Source organism: Aplysia californica, unplaced genomic scaffold, assembly GCF_000002075.1.
Source record: "Aplysia californica isolate F4 #8 unplaced genomic scaffold, AplCal3.0 scaffold00277, whole genome shotgun sequence".
NCBI lineage: Eukaryota > Metazoa > Mollusca > Gastropoda > Aplysiida > Aplysiidae > Aplysia > Aplysia californica.
The window spans coordinates 603,451-615,985 of record NW_004797547.1 but is presented as its reverse complement, the minus strand read 5'-3'; the positions used below and the strand labels follow the sequence as shown (position 1 = coordinate 615,985).

The following is a 12,535-nucleotide window of genomic DNA, read 5'->3' as shown; positions in this document are numbered from 1 at the left end:
GAGAGAGAGGGAGGGAAGGAGGGAGAGAGAGAGAGAGTATTATCTGCGAAAAATTTGAACCCAAATATAATCGAAATTGTCGAAGATGGCCATCAGTCATCAAGAAAAAACTGGTTGTCTTATACAAGTGAAAATACTAGGACAGTGTCATCATGATACTGCGGAAAACGGAAGGGAGAAGTGGTTGTTCTGTGCAGGAAACTTGGACAGGTGGCCGATAGGGCAGGTTCGACCGTATCTCAGAAGTGGGTGTAACTACGATGGAATCTTGTCATTGTGGGAGATCAGACTAAAATTTAAATTACTCTGCACTGATGAATAAGAAAAGACGTTCAATTTTGTATTTTTTCTCCTTACTCCTTTCTTTTTTTTCTTTTTTTAAATGTTACAGTCTGAACGTTTTATTAATTTTCAGAAGTGAGACGCATTTATCAGAGCTCAGTTTAAAACAGAGGTGTAATAAGATATATTTTCTATACCTCACACTTCTAAACTCTATGGTACAGACATGAAAATCCAGAAAAATAACTCATTGCGTGAAACCAATATTAATTATTCAAACCCAAAGAATCCAAATTATAGTCATGTATAAACTTGTGCAGATATTCCAACACATTTTACGTCTGATATTCAAGTTGAAACAATCTGCTTCCTCAACGATCTACACGTAAATTGTGTTAAATGTTTACTCAATTACTCTGATTTTAAGGTTTACAAGGTGGTACAGACATGAAATTTGGCAAAACAGCACCTTGCATAAAACCAATATTCTTATATTCAAACACAAAGGATTCAAGCCATAATCTTGACATGTTCACGTCTTTCTCCTTTCTTCTTCCTTCCTCGATCTCGCTGCCACTACCAGCGGTGGAGAAGCCCGAGTACGACAGCATCCTTAAACGTCTGTTTGAGACCTCGTACTTCCGCTGTAAGATCATCAGGAACGTGTCGGCTGTGGAAGCCTGCGGGGCACTCAAGGTAATCCTGATAATAGTAAAAGAGGAATCCATGGGAAAAATGTAGTAGTCGCAAACTGATAATCGTGAGGGTACCAATTTTGAATGTTTTTTAACTCGTAACTGTATTTCTGTTCAACTCTTGATCGATTATTGTTGTTAGATTTCCCATTCAACAAATCTAACAATAAACTACCAGTCAAACAAATACAAAGTAATAAGTTCACAAGCTTTTAAAATTGTCACCGTCACAATTTTCAATTTTTCACTGTGCCCATTTTTCTCGTGTGCTCCTCAAATAGTATTTGTATAGCATATATCTCCACTCAACAGCTAGCTCTATGTATACGCTTCTATTATCTATTTGTGGTGGACGAATGTTGCTATTCAAAAGGCTTTCTAATGGCTGCATCGATCGACATGCGGTTTTCGCCAAAAGATTCTTTAAAATATTCTCCAGATCATGAGGCCCTTGGTTTTTTTCTGTTTTGAGACAGCTTTGCTGAAAAAAGCTTAAGTTTTTTATTTCGCCAATCGCTTTTGTAGGCTGACGCTTCTGTCTCTGTAATGTTAGAAAATCCGCCAGGTTTGTTCAATTCAAGTCGTACTTCCATTCGATATTATCGCGCATTGTTGCGCAATACTGGGCACTATTTTAAGTGTCCGACCCGAATGGATCTAGCCTCTTGTTTTCCTTTTTTACTTGGTGCTAAATTCGACTGTGATCCTTTCGTTTGATGCCCATCATCGCTTTTTCTGGACTCCTTTGTCAAATTCTTTTTCTTGCTACTGGGAACAATGTTAACAGGTCTTAGATTAGAATCTAGTTCTGCACCGATCATTCCTTTCATCGGAAAGGGGCTCAGCTAGTTACAATCTAAATTTCACTAACTAATTCTCTTCTTCTTTCAACAGCAAGTATGATCGGTAGCCACACAGTGATTGTCTTTGTGTGTATTTGTTCTTTGTCAGATTATGAGTGTTTGTGTATTTGAAAGAATTGTACATTGAAGGAGACGGTGTGCATACATTTTTTATTTAAATCTTGTTTTATTGTGAAGTGCCCAGAGCCACCATAAAGTGGGCACTTTAGAAGTGATCTTTATTATTATTATTATTAAATTATTATTATTGTTATTACCCTAGCAGGCCCAAGAACTCTCAGGAACATCTTCGGCCCCCCAGGAAGCATGTAGTGCAAGCAGCTATTAAAGCGCTCAAAGATTAATTAACTAACAAGATCTTTAACTGTCTGTAGCCCAGTACCTATTCCCACCTGGTGAAATGAGGAAAAATTGTCTAAAGTACCTTTCCTAAGGACACTGTATTGGGCCTCGATGGGATTAAAACCCAAGACCTTATGGTTTCAATTCCAAGAAGCTGACCTCTAGGCCAGTGTCGCCAGTGATGCAAACACACCTAGACCTGCACATTGACACACATGTGAGGCTCACGCTTAGTTCTTCTACTCTCAGACTCTCTTACTCTTACTCTGGCACAAACCTCCAAGTACATACTGGTCCATTATGACTAGAAATTATATGTATACAGTCGGACACTGATACATTATGACTAGAAATTATGTGTATACAGTCGGACACTGATACATTATGACTAGAAATTATGTGTATACAGTCGGACACTGATACATTATGACTAGAAATTATGTGTATACAGTCGGACACTGATACATTATGACTAGAAATTATGTGTATACAGTCGGACACTGATACCACATGTTCCCCTGGGGGCAGTGCCACTGACTGTAGTGTCTGATCTAAAACAGGGAACTGCTGCTTTTTCTTTTCTAATCCTTACTATTGTCATTTTCCTCTACTTCTTTTGTATGTTTGTCACTCTCTTGTGACCTGCTATTTTGGGGTGCCTTCATAGTCGAAGCAGACCTTGTGCTGTTGAAGCTAGAGAGGTGAGCAGAGTAAGTCTGATTCCCTGTAAAGACTTCTCTGTTGATACCCACCCCTTGGCGCTCATATGACCTTATGCAGTTGAGAGCGCCGTAAAACCCTCTACTATAAAAAAATTTTTTTAATGATAACACACGAACACGGAAAACTGGAAATCTCAGATAGCTGATACAATTTTCCATTCCCTGACTGCACTGCATGCCCGAGGCTATTGCCTAATGGTTGGTCAATGTATAATGGATTTGAAACTTGTTCTCTCTCTCAGAACGTGGTGGGCATCGGCGCTGGTATTGTGGATGGTCTTGGATTTGGGGACAACACAAAAGCTGCCGTGATCCGATTGGGCCTTATGGAAATGATGAAGTTCACCAAAGTCTTTCTAGAATGTGAGTTCTGTCGACTTCGGGTAAATGTACATAACTACTCTTCAAATCCTAGACCGGTAAAATTTGTGCCTGGCATTACCGTGTAAGAAAGGCCCGCCCTTAGCAAACCGGAGCTGTGGCACTGAACTGTTGGTAAAATTAAACCACTATAGGTTGAAGTGTGCATTCGGTGCCCAGAATGGTACGGTAAAAAGGTGGTTTGTTAAGGTATGTAATCAGTTTTCAATACTTCAATCTGATGAAAGGTGTTATGTTACGACTTGCTTGAGTCTTGCAGTAGTAGATCTAGATGGTAGTTGATGTTGGTGGGGCCCTATCTGTTCGTCTTCAGGTAGTTATTGGTTAGCCGATGTTACTCGCTTCGGCTTCAGTGAGTGAGTGACACTTAGATTACCTGCGGCTTGCACGAAATCACGTGAGGTGTCAGTCACGTGATATGTCCTGTAGGCCTACGTCACAATAACTATTATAAAGGTGTGTTCACGCTACGTGTCCTTCTGTTCTAAAGGTGCGCTTGCCCCACAAAAGGCTGGCTTGGTATAAATGAAGAGGTAACTGAGAGTGCTTTCACGTAATTATGGCTTTTGTTCCCATGAAAAGAATGGGGCGTCATGTTGTACTAGAAAGATAGTATGACTGGTAGACTACCATAAATTACACTGTGTGTTGGGGAACGTTAACCTTGAACTCTCCTTAGATTATGAGTGGTGGGGTGGGGAGGGATTGGGTAGAAAGGTTGTGGTTGGGAGAGGGGTTGGAGTTGAAGTTGAAGAGGAGGAGTAGTACAATTTCATATTAGTATGGTTCTTCCATAACCGTATTCAACAAAATCTACACAGATCTAGATCTTCGCCCTCGTAAGTATTTTCCTGTTTGGAAAGGCGTTCACCTTTCTCTCTTGAGTTTCACGATTTGAGTGTTCCTTTCGCAAGTTTGTCTCAAGATTTATGCGGTGATTTTGCTACCCAAAGACTTGTAAGGGTTTGCGGGAGTTGCTGTGTTTGTTTGCACTGGTGTCTGGAGTGCAGTGGTTCAGCTCTTCACTGCCGCACACTGAATTATATGAGTTCAATTCTTATGTGAAGAGGTATTTTATGAAAGATTGAGTATGTCCGTCCACCTGCCGGGAGGCTGCATCTCTCTCAGCCCTGCCCTGGTTGGCCCTCACTAAATGCAGGGCGAAAAATCTCGGAGGGCCAGTGTGCAAGTCAGATCCCTTGGTGCTCTAAAATCGATAAGAGTAGGCTTCGGCTGCCACCCAGGCAAAATTCAAAATTTCCTACCAACTGAAAATATTTGGTGTGTCCCGCTCGCTCATATGACCTTATGCAGTTGCGAACGCCGTAAAACACTTTACAAAAACAAAACAATCACTAAATGGAACAAACGAAGAAGGTTGCTTTCTTAACATTAAAAAATTTGTCAATTTGGGCTTTAAATATTTTCAACTATATTTCTATTTTACCGTGGTTAACACCTAAGTATCGAGATGCAGATAACTGAAAAGCAAAACTGATATCTCCTCTTTTCTAACCTATTTTTTTTCTATTGTTTCTTTCTACTTGTTTCTTGGCGTCTGTGGTGTAGGCGTTCGATGCTTGCTGTGGCACACGGGAGACCCAAATTTAATTCGTCAGTGGGGAGAAACTTTTGTCGAGTATGTTGGTCTTTCTACTGAGATGTTGAATCCCTCCTAGCCTGGGCTGGCCATGACTGACAAGGTCAAGAACCGGTCTCCTAAATTAATTGTTAAATTATGTAAACTGCATCAATGGGGAAGGGGGGACTGTGTGTACAAATACCTACATTTAAAAAGAAAAAAATTTACATTAACACTTTGTCGTAATAAAAGGTTGTTGGTTCTTCTTCTTTTGCTTTATGCTCAAAGGTGTCGTACTGTATTTGTTCTTTCTAAGTGTTGTTGTCGTTCTGGGGTTGTTGTTTTTCCTTTTTGTCCACCATTTTTGGGCTTGTTATTGGCTGAGTTGGTATCTTAAATGCAGGGGACACTTTTTGATAGCCCTAATAGCGTAAGTAATAGCAATCTTGAATTTGGGTCAGTTCGACAGTTTTTCATTGCTGGTGTTTGAAATTGTCACTGTATTTATTGAAAATTCTATGAATGTTTGTCTGCCCTTGTGATCAATAGTTAGACTGGTTAGTTATGATACACTAGTGTTTGGCACTTACATGACCAAATTGTGTCAATGGTACTGTAAAACATATACATAATCACTCAATCATAGATGGTCCTATCGGCTTGATTCAAAATGAGAACTGGATGTTGAAACAAAAGTTTGACGTTTTGTATTTTATCCTCATTTCATCGCTTATCATTCAAATATCTTGACTGCTATTTCACGGAGCGTCATGTTATCGTCTCATAGGTTACTCAGCTGCTGAGTTCGGTAGGTATGGTATCTCTTCCACGCCTTCTGTCTCCTCCCTCGTGTGTTGTCTGTCTCTCGCCTCTAGGTCAGAGGTTACCTAACTAGGGTGAATGGTCCTCTGAGGGGGTATGTGAGTCGAAGCCTCAAAAGTTTGTGAGACGTTTCTCAAAGTCAGAACAAGAGAACTTTTTGTTGAAATAGATTTTTGTGAAACATTTCTAAAAGTCAAAACTTGAGTACTCTTTTTTAAAAATAAATTTGATCTTAACATGGTGACTCTCAGTTGATGGTGATCTCCATTTTGGGGGTGGGTGGGGGGGGGGGGGGGCAAACTGATCAGGTTTACAGAGTGCAACACATCCTTCAAAATACTAGCTTGCAATTATCTCCTCACTGATATCAATTTTTACTGCAAGTTTTGATACTGATAATGACATCAGCTTATTAAATGTAGATGGGGGGGGGGGGGAGAAATGGGGTAAGACTACTGGTGTGACTACAGACTACAGTTACGAGTAACATAATAGAGAATTTCTGTGGTGCCAAACCCCACACAACAACAAACTCTACGTATGTTACAATCTATATGTAATAAGAACATAAAAATCATAAAGTTTACATATAGTCCATTTTCACTAAGAAAATGCTCAATGAGCTTTATTACAATACAAATATTATTATTATTATTAAGTGTACCCTATCATCACCCTCAGCTGACTTGATGGCCTTCTACAACCATCTCAACCCGCCATTTTACAGGCACTAGACCACCAACATACTGACAAGATCTTTGTCTATGAAGGGTGTCATGCTAAGTATGGGGATTTAATGAACGGACTGGGGCCTTTGCGAACTTTCCGGTTTTTAGTTCAGTTTAATTCTTAAGGGAAGGGATCCACTTTCTGTTTGGTTAAAAGTCATTGACTGTGAAGCTGGTGTAAACACTTTCTGTCTCTGTCCGTCTAATGAAACCTTCAGTTTCAGTAACAATTTTTATATCCCTCATCTACTCCATCTTTCTTCTATTTCTTCCTTCATCCACCGTGTCCCTCATCCATCATTGTCCACTTCCATCTTTTTACTCATCCATCCCCTCCCCCATCCTCATTTCCCCCATTCATCCCTTCCCCCCCATTCATCCCTTCCCCCATCCATTGCTTCCCCCATCCAACCCTTCTCCCAACCATCCCTCTCTCCCTACCACACCCTCACCAAAGCCACTCAGTCTGTGAAAGATAAAAACCAGTGCGTGGGTTGTTAGCGGGTGCTCTGGTGTGGTTCGCTTCTTCTTTCCTATCAAACATCTATCGTCCTTATCTCCCCTTCTTCTTTTTTATGTTTGTTACTCTCTTGTAACACCTCTAATCTTCTGGCGCTCGTATGACCTTATGCAGTTGCGAGCACCGTAAAATCTCTACTAAAACTAAAACTAAAAACCAGTGCCAGGTGGAGTTGTTGTTTTTTCCTATGCACCCTTGTAATTCTACTCTTTGCTGGTGGTTGGAGGGCACCTCTTGTTGGTCCTATTTCTTTATTTCCCTCTGCTGATTCTGTCTGTCTGTCTGTCTGTCTGTCTGTCTGTCTGTCTGTCTGTCTGTCTGTCTGCCTGTCTGTCTGTCTGTCTGCTGTCTGTCTGTCTGTCTGCTGTCTGTTTGTCCGTCCGTCTGTCTGTGTGTGTCTGTCTGTCTGTCTGTCTGTCTGTCTGTCTCTCTGTCTGTCTGTCTGTCTGTCTGTCTGTCTGTCTGTCTGTCTGCTGTCTGTCTGTCTGCTGTCTGTTTGTCCGTCCGTCTGTCTGTGTGTGTGTGTCTGTCTGTCTGTCAGTCTGTCTGTCTGTCTGTCTGTCTGTCTGTCTGTCTGTCTGTTTGTCTGTGTGTCTGTCTTTCTCCCAGCACCAAGTAATGGATGTCGTGCAGACATGCTTCTCTCTACTCAAACCAACAAGTGGAGTTTTGTACTTTAGTTCATCCCACAATTTTCTAACGATATTGGACACTGTTTTTTCCTGTCCTTCTCTTCCTCTTCAACATTAACGGTACAATTTCATCATTTGTCTTAAGTCCCGACAATTGATCGGTAGCCCAAATTCTCATTTATATTTTCTCAAGTCATATTTTCTTTCTCTGGTCTGTATTATGCTCCCTTATAAAGTCTTTGATAGTTCTTTTGAGGATTAAAAAAAACAACTTGTATCATTAATTTCTGAAGAAACGGTTCATGGATTAATGTGACCGTCCTCATTTATTTCCTTTGGAGTTACAAAGTTACATATAAAAGATTAAAGAGTTTCATTGCTTAAATCGAAAATTTATGTATTCCTGTGATAAAAGAGAAAATGTACTTCTAAAAGCTCCTCTATAAATGTAACACAGTAAACGGTAGGCCTAGTAAGATAATTGAACTTAAGATATTCTCATCTATTACAGGATAGTGAGTATTTCTTTGGAATGTTCTAGAATAACGCCAGTCCTCCACCACGTACACCTTCTATTTCCTTTTGGCAACGATTTAGATTCATCTTACGGGTCTTTGGCATATTTTAGATAGGCGCCTAAAGCTTCACTTTCCCTGACTGTATCGATGTTAACCACTCTATCTCCCCATCATATTATTGAGTCTGTCTTCCTTTCTCTTTCTACTTTTCTCACACATATAAGCTTTCAGATAATTGTATGCTGCAAAGAAACTGTACCCCCTAGGGCAGTGCCACTGACTGTAGTGTCTTTAGGCCATTCCCAAATGGGGGACATTTCTTGTTCAAGCACAGTAGAGAATTGTAAATGGGCTGATTCAACATGTCACGCTCATAACTGTGCATGATCTACAACAGGGAACTGCTGCTTTTTCTTTCCTAATCTTTACTATTGTCATTTTTCCTCTACTTCTTTTGTATGTTTGTCACACTCTTTTGACCCGCTATTTCCGGGGTGCCTTGATAGTCGAAGCAGACTTTGTGCTGTTGAAGCTAGAGAGGTGAGCAGAGTAAGTCTGATTCTCTGTAAGGACTTCTCTGAGTATTTCTTTGGAAATATGTTGTAGAATAACGCCAGTCCCCCACCACGTACACCTATTTCCTATAGCACTTTTGACCTTATGCAGTTGCGAGCACCGTAAAACCCTCTACTAAAATGTTTTTTGAAAAGAAAAGAAATTGTCATCGTATGAACAGCTCCTACACGTAATGAAAATGAAACATTAATGATAAATTATATTTATGTAGCGCATTTCCTCTAGGAAAGTGCTCAATGTGTTAACTGTATGAAGAACATAGTTCCATAAGTGCTCCTCTCTCAACTGTGGTGCTCACATGATCTTATTCAGTTGTGAGCCCCGTAAAACTCTAACTATAAACTCTCTCGACAGTTTTACTAAATTACATTGATCAACCGGTAAGAAAATTAAAAATATACCTCAGCATAAAGATGCAATTTTAACTGATTGTCACAAGATTTGCTATATGTATATCAGTTTTTGGGGGGGTTTTTGTAAAGCTATTTTTTTTCTTTGTTTTTTGTGAAACGTTTCCATTGCCTCTTGTATTTTTCTGATAGTTCTGTAGACTAAAGTACTGCCAAGTGTCTATCACAAGATGCAAATGTTATGACAGCTTCAGTAAAAACTTGACATGCAGTGTTTTTTGTTGTTTTTCAATGCATTTGGAAGATCTTATTATTTTGAAGCTGTGTTGTTTCTATGTGGATGTTTGAAGGGAACCTGTGGCAGGTCCTACATCTTTTCTGCTTTTCTTTTGTTTTTGTCCGTTTGTCCTACTTTCCCCCAAGAAGTAACTAGTAACTGTCCACTATTGTGTCAATGTGCTTATTTTTACTCTCACAAATAGAGAGAAAATGTTGCTCTTTCTTTTTTTTCTTTCTTAGTTCTTGTCTGGTTCCTGTTGAAATATCATGTGGATGAGGAGGAGTGTTATCAAGTATTTGTGCCGGGACATCGTATCATTCTCAGCCCAATGTGGCCTTCATTGGCAGGGTCAAAGCAGCCCACCTCTTAAATGATCTAATAAGTGTCAAGTCGATGGAAGCAAATTAAAACTTCTACAATTTTTTCGTTGCTGTTGAAATGTGGCCGCTGTCATATCATCAATACGATTTAGAACATCTCAACTTGGTGTGTTGTTAATAATAGGTTTTTCACAGCTCTGTTTCATCTCTGGTACTTTTGCTACACATTTCTTTATTTCAGACGAGTCTGACAAAAATTATGAGAATCTTAGCGTATGTCACAACAGAAATTAAAATTTGTATGTTCCTTGTTTCTTCCTTTTGTTCTGTCAGTGCAGGTGGTTGGAGGGTGCCCTGGTATGTCCAGCTTCTTTTCTTTCCCTCTGTTGGTCTAACTGGTTTTCTTGCTTTGGGTGCTCTGTTGTGGTTTTTTCCTTCTTGGATGATCACACCCCCGTCGTCCTTACCTCTCTGTCTTCTCTTCTTTGTATTTTGCTTTTTAGTAACGCGTGTAATCTTTGCACTTATATGACGTATTTATGTTGCAAGTGCCGTAAAACCTTCTTTCCTATCAAACATCCTTATCATATCTCCCCTCCTTCTTTTTTGTGTTTGTTACTCTCTTGTAACACGTAATCCATTCTTCGGCACTTATATGACCTTATTGCGTTGCAAGTGCCGTAAAACTCTTACTAAAACTAAAACTAAACCAAGGATACCTGAACTAACAATATTTTGAAGGATGCCTTACACAAAAGTCTTTCTAAAACAAAACTTCTCCAACAGCCGAAGACAACTCCATATTCTTTGAGAGCTGCGGCATCGCTGACCTGGTGGCCACGTGTCACGGGGGGAGGAACCGTCTCCTGGGAGAGGCCGTCGTCAAATCCATGAAGGTAACAGCACACTCTTTCCTTGCTGAGTGGAAGGGAGTGTGTGTGTGTCTCTTCTTCTTTGCTCTGTTTTGATTAATATACCATCAAAATTGTCCAAAGTGGCTTCGGTTGTCTAGTGGTTAGGCTGCCGAGCCTCAGCCGGGTCTGACATTGTATCCTTGGGAAAGACGCTTTACTTGAATTTCCCATTTTGGCTCAGTCCTTTCATCTTGCTTTTGATGAAAAAAATCCCCATATGTATTGAATTGAAGTTGATATAGGTGGTGGGGGTTGTCTGATTTCAGAGGTAAAATTAGCGAGAAAATGGCTGCCGACGTTTGGTGACCGCCCAAGCTTAAGAGTCCTTGGAAACTGCAAATTTACATTTTTTGTGCCTTAAATCAATATTTAAATTATTATTTTTCAGTAAAAACCACACTCACACATTAGTGTCACGACGCAGTGGAATCACGCGCTCGTCAATTTTTGGGCATGTGGAGTTTTTGGTATCATCTGAAAGCTGATGTATTTGCCTTACTTTCAATGAAATAAATATCCATTTATCTTGAATAGAACTCAGGATATCTGCGATTGAAGGGAGAGAGGTCACCTGGTTTCAGTGGTGAAATTAACGAGAAAATCGCCGTCAAAGTTTGGTAACTCTAATAGCTAAAGAGTCTTTGAAAACTAAAAAATGTCACGTTTTACGCCTTTAATCAAATGTTTTTCAGCAAAATTCACATGGAAATGTGTTTTTATTATGATCATAAAAGAGGTTAAATTAAACCAAAAAATAAAAATTCAATAAAAATTTCCAAACTGTCGGAAGAATGCCAGTTTCTCCGATTTCGTTATTTTGACGAGCGTCTAATGTCACCATGCTGCCTCACATAGTATTCTGTACTGTTTGTCATATTCATATATCCCTTTTCTTACCGCTTTGCACGTGTTGTAATGTTTTCAGAAACGGGGAATGCCTGGAGTGGTAATGCAAATTAACAGCGTTGATCGTGTTGAGTTGGAATTTGGATTTTCCTGCTATTTTTTTACTTTACTGTTACCTTCAATTTGATTTTCAGTGCTAGAAACTTATTTGTGAGGAGTTGGCCTGTGGTACTTTTACTTTGTCCCTTCATCTTGTTTTTCGGAACTGGAAGATTATTTCATTTAACTTCCTTTTCTTCACTCTCATCTAGAGAGTGATGCGCGCTCGTATGACGTTCTGCAGTTATGAGCGCCGTAAAACGCTTACAAAAAAAAGGAGAGAGAAAGGTTAGAGGGCATTACCGTGTGGTCCAAACTCTTCAATATCATTCAACTGATTTTGTTTGAGCATTTTGCTGTTTTTCCTAAGCCCAGTACTACATTATGGTAATCTTTTGCTACGAGTTTTTGGGGTGGGGGTTTAGACACTGTATCATGCTTTCCTGTAGCCGTGCACAGCAGAAATATTTCTTTTTTTTTTAAAAAGGCCCCATCTATTTTTAGGTTTACTTAAAAGATAGGAAACAACCCAATTATTGGTAAAAAAATTGATGAAATAATACTGCCATTTTGTGTTAGTGGAGGGTGTGTGTATGTTTGTTTGTTTGTGTGTTTGTGTTAGTTGAGGGTGTGTGTATGTTTGTTTGTTTGTATGTCTGTATGTGTATGAGTGAGTGAGTGTGTGTGTGTGTGTATGAGTGAGTGTGTGTGTGTATACATGAGATTGTGAGTTTGTGTGTGTGCGTGTGTGTGTGTGTGTACTTGTGAGTATATATGTGTATATACATGTGGGTGTGTGTGTACTTGTGTGTGTATCTGTGTGTGTATCTGTGTGTGTGTGTGTGTGGTGAAACACCAGACCAATGATCCAGCGTCTGGACAACAAATATTATTCCCCCTGTCTTTATCTTGTCTTTGTCCTATCTTCCCCAGGATATCCGTCTACTGGAGAAGGAAATCCTGCGGGGGCAAAGTTTCCAAGGCCCTCTGATTGCCAAAGAGATCTACAGCTACCTCAAAGATAAAAACATGGTGGATCAGTAAGTGTCAAGGGTCGTGGGGG

General features: G+C 39.9%; 1 protein-coding gene across 1 annotated transcript in view; it reads left to right on the top strand.

Moving 5' to 3' along the window:
- The window catches only part of LOC101851422 (glycerol-3-phosphate dehydrogenase [NAD(+)], cytoplasmic), a gene marked incomplete in the record, with an annotated part of 26,588 nt that overhangs the window by 10,115 nt on the left and 3,938 nt on the right, over positions 1-12,535 (top strand). The window contains 6 exon segments of the mRNA XM_013084195.2: positions 866-978; positions 3,147-3,267; positions 4,107-4,124; positions 10,400-10,509; positions 11,453-11,473; positions 12,406-12,512. Coding sequence (XP_012939649.1) covers positions 866-978; positions 3,147-3,267; positions 4,107-4,124; positions 10,400-10,509; positions 11,453-11,473; positions 12,406-12,512 — 490 coding nt within the window.